At 34.8% G+C, this 11,645-nt stretch overlaps 1 protein-coding gene across 1 annotated transcript; it reads left to right on the top strand.

Annotated features, from left to right (window-relative positions):
* Positions 1-528: 528 nt before the first annotated feature.
* On the top strand, positions 529-11,332 carry LOC127795774 (uncharacterized). Its single transcript, XM_052327664.1, has 3 exons — positions 529-728; positions 7,310-7,388; positions 10,813-11,332. Exons 2-3 carry the CDS (start codon positions 7,332-7,334, stop codon positions 11,185-11,187), a joined length of 432 nt encoding a protein of 143 aa, XP_052183624.1. The 5' UTR covers positions 529-728; positions 7,310-7,331; the 3' UTR covers positions 11,188-11,332.
* Positions 11,333-11,645: the final 313 nt, after the last annotated feature.

Genomic DNA, 11,645 nt, shown 5'->3' with positions numbered 1-11,645 from the left:
ACACTCCCAAACTTAAAATATAATAAAATATTTGATAATTTATTTTTTATTTATTTACATAATAATTTATTTGATATTTTATTTTTTTTATTAACTCGACAATCAATTTGGACAACTAATTTTGATGTTATTATTATCCTTTCTATTTAGATCATTGAGATTTTTTCAGCTAAAAAATATAAATGGTAAATATATACATAAATGTGAAAATGAATTAAAGTAATATTTGATATTCAAGAAAGGATAATAAAGATTATCATTCAAAAAGTATATCTAATAATAGAAAAGTACATATAGAAAGTAAAAGCCACTTTTGTATCATTTATTATTAAAAAGTATATCTAATAATAAATTTTTATGATTTTTTATAAAAATTATAATTTTTTTAATATTTTATAAACCAAGTTGTGTGACACAGCACTTAAAAAAATTATTAAGATTTAATTAATAATTAATTATTTTTAAAAAAATTTCAATTCCCCAAATCCTTCATTCCCTCTCTCATTCCCTTAAATCCCTAACTCACGATCCGGCTCCCACCTCTCTCTCTTTGTACTCACGCCCGATGTCTCTGTCTCTGCGTTCGCCTCCGCATCTGCCTTTGCCTCTAGTCGTCGTTGTCGCCTTTGTCTCCCACCTCCGGTCGTCGCCACCGCCTTCGTCTCCCGCCTTCGATCGTCATCATCGCCTCTTGATCCGCCTCTAGTCGTCATCGCCGCTGCCTCAAGGTCTGGTTCTTCCGCCTCTGGTTGCCACTATCACTAGTAAGAAGTAGGAGGAGAGTAGGGTATTGATAGTTTTTGTGCGTGTGTGTGGGTGCACACAAAGGTATGCCTCATTTCTCTCACCTTTTTTTTGGCTAACAATATGCTTTCGGATGAAGCCAATGAAGGAAATAGTTGATTGTGTTGGACTACTATCTTATTTTGTATATCTTACTCATGGTTCAGTGACCGCAGAGATGGTAAAAGAGTGATCCATTCTCACTAGACTCTCTCTCTCTCTGTCTCTCACACACACACAAATCTAAAATTAGTTTGGTGAAACAAATTAACGAGAGAACAGAGATGGTGATGGAACACTACCAAACCCACCTTATTATTATTATTATTATTAGATTAGATAGAGATTAGCAGTTTGGTGATACAAAAACGTTGACATATGTTAAAATTTTGTTTTGATAGAAATAATTTGAATATAAAAATATATATATAAGGATGGTTGGTACGCATCACTCACACATTTAATATACTCAAGTCAGTACATGTTAGAGTGGCAAACATAGAATCCTTTACCAATATCCTACCATCATATAATCTTATATCTATATATATAAAAGATTTTGATTTTAATTTAAAATTTTATTTAATTTTACAGTTTGTTAAAAGGGTCACAAATAAAAATCACAGATGCTATTGATTCGATTATAAAAAGTTATAATTGTGTAGTTACAATTATAGATATAGTTACATATGTAGAACCACAATTACAGTTAAACATTATTTTAAAAATTATAGTTAAAGTCCATTTGTGCCTGTTAAAGTCATAATTGTGTAGTTAAAATTATCCTACCATCTTGCCTTTTCTATTCTTCTGTTGCACATGCATTACAGCCACTAAACATCTTGATATGTTTCTATGATTGACTTTCTGTTGAAAGCATCTTTGTTAAGCATAATTGCTCTTTTCATTTCCTTTTAATTTTCTGGGATTGCTTGGGGTTTTTCACTTGCTAGCTATTAATTGGTGTTCCAGAATCATTGTTCTTGCCGGTGGTCACTTGCTTTGCTAGCTATGAATTTGGTTTTTCACTTGCTTTTAATTATGGTTTAAGAAATTATCAAATCACCATTAAAAATATAATTGATCTTGTCTACCAAAATCAAATTTATTCACCTATTTAATATCTCTAACAAAATCAAATTTATTTCAATCTAATCATTGTCTTATTTGATGACGACCCAAAAATATAATTGATCTTGCATTTTCAATTGTTAATTGTGTGAATGATCTATCATTATGAACATGTTGGTAATTCTCTATAAGATGAATTTTGTTGTGATTTTAAACAATTTTACAGGAGATGTAGTCCGGTTAGAGGGGAGACTTTGCTGGACTTGAAAAGGAAGTAATATTAAATAAAAAATATAATTAATTAAATAATTTTCAACAATTTAGTTAGATTTGATGGAAATTAGCCTTAGATTCCCGTTCAGTGACTTCCTCGATGGAGCGAGGAGGTCATTGAATTGTCTAGTTGGACAGTCTGGAAATTTGATGTCGTGTTGTGTGCCTGCCGGAGATGCATTAATTTACTCATGCATGATACAGAAATTCGGTAACATCTCACATTGTTCTCCGGTTGCATCTAAGAATATGTTTTGATTTATGTGATTGACTCAAATGGAGTGTAACTCATATGAATCAGCACATAATTCTTATTGTGCATTTGGAGAATTGCATTGAGATGCTGTCGAAATTTCATACCGTGAGTAAATGCGTCCACTAATGGTCATATCACGACTCATTTTCAGATGGGATAGGTCCCAACCTTCAAATTTTAAGGAGGAGTTATAATTAGTGGTTTAGTGGAAAAAGAGTAAAAAAACTCCAATAAAAAAACTGTTGTAATTATCCTTGTATATATATGGCTAAGGGGCTATTATATATATTAGCCATAGGGGTTGAGAGTTCTGATGTGTGCTAAGAATTGATGCGAATCTATTGCAGATCATGGACGTACGTGAGCAACGAGCATGGATGTATAATAGAGTGAAACCTAATTGTCGAGGGATAACAAATGAGTTCATATGTGGAGTTGAGAGTTTTATACATTATGTATGTGCTTGGCCACATTTCACACGGGACGATAAGACCTTAAGGTGTTTGTATGTTAAGTGTTGATGTAGAAAATTTCTGAGTGTGGATGATGTGAAGTTGCATCTTTATCAAAAGGGATTCATGGCCCATTACTATTACTGGACATGCCATGGGGAAAAAGAGCCTCCCATGGAATCCTAGGTTCGAACGAATGCTGGTGCATATAATGAAGCATAAGAGGTTTACGAGGATAATCCAAATGCATATGATGCAATGGTGATGGATGGTGTAGATCCTTTTGTTAGAGTCCATACATTGGAGAACGAAGAAGAAGAACCCAATGTAGATGTGTAAGACTTCTATGAAATGTTGGATAATGCAAGAACACCTATATATGATGGTTGCACTACTCACACCGAACTTTCTACAGCGGTGAGGATGCTTAGCATTAAGGCTAATTTCAACTTACCTGAGCGATGCTATAATGCTTGGGTGCAACTAATAAATGAGTTGATGCCTGAAGGCAATCGAATGCCCAAGGACTTTTACAGGACAAAGAAAATGGTTTCTAAGCTGGGCCTTGGGTTTCAAAAGATCGATTGCCGTGTTAATATGTGTATGCTTTATTTTAAGGATGGTACTAATGTAACCGAGTGCAAGTTTTGTCATGCCCCACGATATATAAGCCGCAAGGTAGGACCTGAGAGGCGAAAGGATGTTCCCATTAAACGAATGTGGTATTTACCTATAACACCTAGGCTCTAGAGGCTTTACGCATCGAAGACAATAGCTAGGGAGATGAGATGGCACTATGAAAACCCATGAGAGCCAGGTGTGTTGTCCCACCCATCTGATGGAGAAGCATGGAAGCATTTCGATAATGTACATCCTAATTTTGCTTGTGAACCACGTAATGTCAGGCTTGGCCTGTCTGCTGATGGCTTCACACCGTATGGTTAATTTGGGAAAACTTATTCATGTTGGCCCGTGATTGTCACTCCTTATAATCTTCCTCCATGGATGTGCATGCGACAAGTGTATTTGTTTCTTACAATAATCATCCCTGGTCCTCACAATCCGAAATCCAAAATAGATGTGTTCCTACAACCTCTCATAGACGAGTTGAAAATGTTATGGGATATTGGCGTGCCTACATACGATATTTCACTAAAACAAAACTTTCAAATGAGGGTTGCATTAATGTGGACTATTAATGACTTCCCAGCCTATGGTATGCTATCAGGTTGGATGACTACGGGCAAGTTAGCATGCCCGTATTGCATGGAGAATTCAAAAGCATTCACGCTGAAGCATGGTTGGAAGACATCATTTTTTGATTGTCATCGAATGCTTTTGCCCATAAATCACCCATTTTGAAGGAACCGATATGCTTTTGTTAAGAATAAGATTGAGAAAGGTGGGCCCCTACCACGGTTGAGTGGTGATGGCATATGGGGTCGAGTTTTGGCATTGCCAAAAATAACTGAAATAGGTCCAATTCGCGTGCAAGGTTACGAGACATACCACAATTGGATAAGGAAGAGTATTTTTTGGGAGTTGCCATATTGGAAAACAAATCTTATTCGTCATAATTTAGATGTAATGCATATTGAGAAGAACGTATTTGATAATGTTTTTAACACGGTGATGGATGTCAAGGGCAAGACAAAGGATAACATTAAGGCTAGGATGGACATAAAAGAGTATTGTCGACGTAGGGAACTTGAGTTAATGGCACAAGGTAATGACAAGTACTTAAAGCCAAAGGCTCGGTATGCTCTCAACGTGGAACAAAGGAGAGTAGTGTGCGAATGGGTACGTCAATTAAAACTTCTTGATGGATATGAATATGATTTGGCTCGTTGTGTAGACATGCGAAAAGCAAAGTTGCATGGCATGAAAAGCCATGATTGTCATGTTTTCATGGAACGCCTCCTCCCAATTGCACCAAGAGTACTCCCAGACCCTATATGGAAGCCTTTAGCAGAGTTGAGTCAATTCTTTAGGTAATTGTGTTCTTCAAGTCTTAGGGTCGATAAGCTAGAAATAATGGAGGAAAATATTAAGGTAACCATTTGCAAGCTGGAGCAAATTTTCCCACCTGGGTTCTTTAACTCAATGGAGCACTTGCCTATACATCTAGCTTATGAGGCACGTGTTGGCGGCCCAGTGCACTATCGATGGATATATCCATTTGAGAGGTAATTACAATGGAAACATTACACAATATCCTTTGTTATGTGGCCTAGAAACTTGAGTTAATATATTTTTGTTTACCCAATAGGTTTTTGCACACATTGAAGCGTAAAATTAAAAATAAGGCATGTGTGGAGGGCTCCATTTGCGAGACATACATCACAGAGGAAACCTCCACTTTTTGTTCACATTATTTTGGACCTGATGTACAATCAAGAATCATATGAGGTTCATGAAATGATTATGGTGTTGACCTATTGCCAGATTATTTAACTTTTTCTATCTTCAATCATTCTGGTCGACCATCAGGTGCATACAAAGATCGATTATTGGATGATCAAGAAATAGACCGTGCCACATTGTATGTTCTTTTGAACTGTGATGAGGTCCAACCATACATTAAGTAAGTAATCACTCATATCTTTGTTATTACCAACTTTAGGTTTCTCATTTGCATATATGATTAACATGGCCTATATAAATGCAGTTTATTTGTGGATTCTATTAAAACAGATGCACCACACATGACTGAAATTTATGCAGATGAGAGGATAGAGGTTGATTTCCCAAAATGGTTTCAGGAATACGTAAGTATATCTTAAATTACTGAACTTATTATCGTGACAAATATATGAATTGTGCCATGTATTTCATATGCACGGTGCATGATCCAACTAATGAGATTAATGATCAACAAATATGTGACATGTCATGGGGCCTTTGAGAATAGTGCGCACATGGCCTATGTACATCATCAATGGGTACAAGTTTCACACAGATTCATGGAGTCAAGGTAAGTCAACAAGAAACAGTGGAGTTTGCACTAGAGGGTTAGTATACGGGCAACCTGAAGATGATTATTATGGTATACTTCAAGAGGTAATCCAATTGGAATACCTGGGATTACCAATCAAACAAATGGTGCTATTTAATTGCACATGGTTCGACCCAACCCCTGGACGTGGGACTCAAATACATGATCAATATGGAATAGTTGATGTCCGAGCTAACAGAAGGTACAATCGGTATGATCCTTTTATATTTGCCTCTCAAGCGCATCAGGTTTATTATGCTCCGTATTCATCTCGACAACTAAATTTGGTAGATTGGTGGGTGGTCATTCGAGTTAAGGCTAGGAGCACAAATCAAGCCCCAACTATCGAGAGACCAAGGGATGCATATCAGGCAGATGAGGAAATGCCAGTGCAGCCGACTGCAGTTGGAGATGAACAACTCGACACCCTTAGAGATGAAGTTGGTGAATTCGAATGGGTGGATGAGTACTCATTTGATCAGAACCTTGTTACGGCTGATGAGGAGCTACACGCTGAAGAAGTCGAAGATGAGGATGAAGATGAGGACGAATAGGAGTACAAAGATGAGTAGTCAGACGGCACGAAATAGTTACATGGCAGCATTTGCTGAAGAACTTGCAATATTGTCTCTAACTTTTGGCAGCATTTGCTCTCATTGAGGCTAAGATACTACATGAATTTGTAGAAATGTTATAATATATACTGAATACCTGAATAACCAAGTCCTTTACATTTTTAATATGCATGAGAATGTTTAATTCTATGTGAATATGAATGAAAATAAATTAATTCTACAACACATCACTGACCCATTAAGAAAACAATGAAGTAAAATCGATTTCTAGGGTAACTATGGTAATTTCTGAGGCTAGAATGGCTTGATGGAGTGGGCAATACTAAATTGTTGAACTCAATATGTCTTGACCTCATTTACAAACACAAACATTAGCATGCAAGAAATGCATCTTTTAAAGCCTTAGCATCTAAGGATGTCAATAAATTCAAAACATAACTGTAATTGCAATTAGCTTAATTGAACACCTTTTGGCTTAGTTAGGCATCATGGTAACTTTGGAATTAATAATGTCTTTGATATGTAAAAAATATGTTATTTTCTATGAAATAGGGACATATATGTTTCCATTATGTTTGTACATGGATTGCAGTCCATGTTGTGCTCTTTGTAACCCATCACTTACTTGGAAACATTCATTTACTTAGAAACATTCATGCATTAGGAAATCGGATTTAGATATCATAAGAAATAAATGTTATTTAGTCTAATGCCAGCTTTGCTCTTGAAGTATCACAAGCTAGAGTTCCTAGCTAGCATGCTTTTCTGGATATACTTGCAGATCCTGGAAACTGATCAATCATGAAAATAAAATATTAAACTAACTGATGAATCATATTTTATTGCAAAAGTATTTAAAAGTTGTCATCACATGCTACTAACTGTTGTTTGTCTTATATGATAGGATATGTCACAAAGAACACCATATGGTCAGGGTATGCGACGTTGTCAGTTTAGAGAGAGTGCTGGCGAGGACCACATTGGTACACTCTACACCCCATCTTTAGCTTATTCATCACTTTGCATGTTGAACCCCTCATAATTATTTATTTTTGTAGGGGGACATTCATCTCCTTCTAATGTGAGATTTGATTCCCCTAGTTCACATACACCCCAGTCTTACACTGATGGGCCTTCCACGCCCGCTAAGGTTGAGGGTTCATCAACGCCCACTGCTACCCCTCAAAACTATACCATGATACGTAGGGATGGCAATTCATGTTGGCGGGTCGTAATCGTGTCATGTCGAGACACACGTATAACACGTGTCAGGCTAACCCGAACACGACCCGTTTAATAATCGTGTCAAATTTCTTAAACCCGAACATGACACGTTTATTAAACGTGTAACACGACATGACTTGTTTAACCCGTTTAACTAAACGTGTCGTGTCGTGTCGTGTCACCTGTTAACTTGTTTAACCTGTTTAATTTAAATGAGTCGTGTTGTGTCACATGTTAAACGTGTTATTTCGTGTATAATCGTGTTAACGAGTTCAGATTAACCCACTAACCCTTTTAATTAAATGTGTCATTTCGTATATAATTGTGTTAATGTGTTCGGGTCAACCCATTAACACGTTTAATTAACGTGTCATTTCGTGTCTAAACGGGTTAGATGGGTTAACCCGCCTAAGACACAAAAATAATCGTGTCATAAATGGGTTGACCAGTTTATGACCCGAACCCGATTAACCCCAACCCTAACCCGCTTAACTTCGTGTTGTGTCGTGTAATCGGGTCGTGTCCGAAATTGCCAGCTCTAATGATAAGTCCCTTGGGTTCCTCGTAAGCATTCTTGATTTTATTAATCAATTTTTATTTGCATAAAGTTTTAGTAGATGTTTTCACAAATTAATGTGTGTTTTAATAGGTTTGACAACATTTGGTGTGAACGAGATATAACATGAATAATCCAAAGTAAGTTTGAGAAGCCATACCCGAGTTGAAAAAACACAGACCCTGCTGTCAGGGATATGTGGTTTGACGAATTTAAGGTAATGTGTTACTTTAGTATATATATACTATTTACAGTTTTAGAAGCCATACTTGTTTTTGCTTTTGAGCTGTTTTAACCCAATGGATATTTTTTTAATATATTTATGCCCTAGTAGTTTAGCATTTAAGCACCAAATATATGTAAAATATGAGCTCTACAGATAGTGTTTTTTATTATCTATTCTCCATTATGTTGCACACAAAGTATTACTACAAATAAGCTTCCTAAAATGGAATACATGTAATTTAATTACAGTAATGTTAGATTGTGTTGTAATTCTGTGCATCTCACAAAAGCTAAATACATAGCAACATTTAATACACTCCTAAACCTTTTATAACCAGATTTGGGTCAAAAAATAAAAAATTAAAATGAACACATCAAGCATAGGTGTGTACACATATAATTACTTTCCAGCCAACCACAAGCAGGACCGATGTCCAATTATATAGGTTTTATTTGGAATTTGTTGTAAATTGTACTAAAATTAAATATTCAACCATCTATTTTAGTCTTTTACTGAAAGCACCTAGATACATATAGACATCACAAAACAAATTGAGAACTCCTTAAATAGTAGAAAACTTTTCTTAGTGTCGACAATAATATTTGGTTCAGTAGAAAACTTTTCTCTTATAAATTGAACTTTAATAGCTTTTGTTTTTCTTCTTCAGTCAGAAATCAGTGTATAGGCTTTAGGGGATGCTTGGTAATATTAACAAGCTAGTTCGTGATCTAAAGAAATGGAAATGAGATATTAAGGACATCAAACAGAACAATCATAAAAATTAAGCAAATTAGTCTAAAGGGCTATTTACAAAAGTATTTAAAACGAGGAGAGAAAGTAAAAACCAAAATTTGCATATCTCCTTAATGCCTAAGACTCTCTACTTTGTGAGGGTTGGGAGAAGGTGAAAACTAAAATACTTCAACCAATCTAGTATCCTATATCACAACTTATCTATACCTTTCCTTACATGTATACTGTTAAGATTGTCTTGAATCCAAATTTCAATTACTCAATCCAAACTAGTGTTTATAGCTTTTTTTTAGTAATTTGTTTTCGTTTTCATTATTTCGAAAACAAAAATAATATTTATAGATTGTTTTTGTTTTCAAAAATTTCAAAAACTTTTGGGGAAAACAATGAACACAAGAAAAAGGTATTTTCACATTTTTCATTTCATTTTCTTCCTCCCACCTCTAACGACACAGGGCAAAAAATGTAGGAGAGGAGTAAAATATACAAAAATTTAAAAACAAACTAGAGTTATTAAACAACATGTTAAGTTTCATTTATTTTCTTAATGAAACAAACTGATAGGAAAATCTTCATGTCTAGTGTTAATAATATGCTCAATCAAGTTAGAGAATTATTCAAGAAATATGCATATTACCATGCTCACCAAACCACAACTAAAGAACCTGCTGGGAGATTTATTCCCTACTCAACACTTCAACTTTTGTGAATTAACTATCCTAACATAGCTCTTGAGAATACTGTTAGCATATAAATAAATGAAGTAACTTGTTTATAACTTGCTTTAAGTTGTTGAAAAACTAAACCTTGAAGGTCATTGATCTTGACTCCAGAAGAAATGCATTTTAATTAGTTTTTTGGAAAATAGCAATTTATAGGATTGGCATTTAGAATTTTGTTGATGGGCATTCTTGCAATCTAGTATTTAAGGTTTGATTAATCCAGAATGACTTTATTATTCATTACACGTTTGCAATAGAAAAATTCAATAATTTGGCAGTTTACATTTACAAATTGGAGGAGTTCGGATTAGGGCAGATTAATGTAACTTTTGATTGCTTTGCTTTTTATATTAACATTACAGAAGAATTGGTCTTGGGAGAGTTAATTGAAAAATCAAATAAGGATAAATTTTGAAAAGACGTCATCTGATTGTTTGACTGACCTTTTGTTTTGTGTGAGGAGAGACTTGCCAAAAAACTATCTTGGATGTGTCTTGTTGTATTTAAAGCACTCAAGGAGTATTGGAATACTTCAGAATTTAAAAACAAATCAAAAAAGGCCAAGAAAAATCGGTCTTCAGATGTCGGATGTAGTAAGCATACTTGTGGTTCAATTCCCATGTCTGAGCATAAGAAGAGACTAGTAATATTTGATATTTTTTTTATTTTCATTATACTTAATTACTTAAGTATGGTTGCATGAATACTTTATTTTTTCCCTTTGCAGTCTAAGCGACTTGGTCGCACACCTACACAGGTTGAGTTATTCATTGCGACGCACCAAAGAAAAGATAAATTAGGATTCGTTGACAATAGATCTGAGGAAACTTATGTAAATATATAACAATACTTGTGTCTTATATTCTATTATGCTTAACTGACCTTTTTGATAGTACAACTTATTCCATGTATATATATACTTATAGGCTGACTTTCAGATGCGCCAACATGATGTATCATCACAATCATCAGCAATTGGCCTGACAGAAGATAATAACGCTGCTGGACAGCCCTCGCAACCAGCTTTTGATGAGACATCATTATGGTTGAAGGTTGCAGGCGGGAAAAAGAAAGGTCGTGTGTATGGGATGGGGTCAGAAGCATATGTTATCCCTGGTTCCTATCATATGTTGTCACCATCGCCACCGCCACCACAGTCGTCGTCCATCTCACTTGCTGACCAAATTCAACAAGCTGTTAACGCAGCTATACAACCATTGAACCATCGTTTGTCAGCCATAGAAGAAAGATTACATAATCCTTCTTCATTGCCACCGCCCTCAAATCCTTCGGATCATTAGGAGGATCCGTCATTGCTATGGATAGATATTACAATGTATTATTTTTATTGATCATGGACGATGTGTTTTATTAATATTGTATGGATTTCTTGTATGAATTTAATATTATAATATTATATGGATTTCTTGTATGAATTTAATATTATATGGATTTCTTGTATGATTTTAATATTATATGGATTTAATATTGAATATATCAGGTTTATATATTTATGCATGATTTATATTGTGTATATCAGGTTTATATATAAAATTTTGTAAGAATATTATTTTTTAATTAAATTTGTAATTGAGACGGATTTTGAGATGAAAAAAATCCGTCTCTAAATCTATCTCAAATTACACCAAATAAATTTAAGAATTCATCTCAAACTCCATCTATAAATCAGTCTCAAACAGAGATGAAAAAAATCGTCTCGGAATTCATCTCAAATTGAGACGGAAAAATCCGTCTCTAA

This window comes from Diospyros lotus, chromosome 2 (assembly GCF_014633365.1).
Source record: "Diospyros lotus cultivar Yz01 chromosome 2, ASM1463336v1, whole genome shotgun sequence".
In the NCBI taxonomy this organism is placed as follows: Eukaryota; Viridiplantae; Streptophyta; class Magnoliopsida; order Ericales; family Ebenaceae; genus Diospyros; species Diospyros lotus.
Note: the sequence above shows the minus strand (reverse complement) of the source record. Positions and strands in the feature narration are given on the sequence as shown.

Bases quoted from the DNA above. Each gene is read 5' to 3' on its own strand.
- LOC127795774 (XM_052327664.1), top strand. From the start codon at position 7,332: ATGGTCAGGGTATGCGACGTTGTCAGTTTAGAGAGAGTGCTGGCGAGG. The intron at 7,389-10,812 runs GTACACTCTACA...ATATACTTATAG, and splicing joins TGCTGGCGAGGACCACATTG to GCTGACTTTCAGATGCGCCA.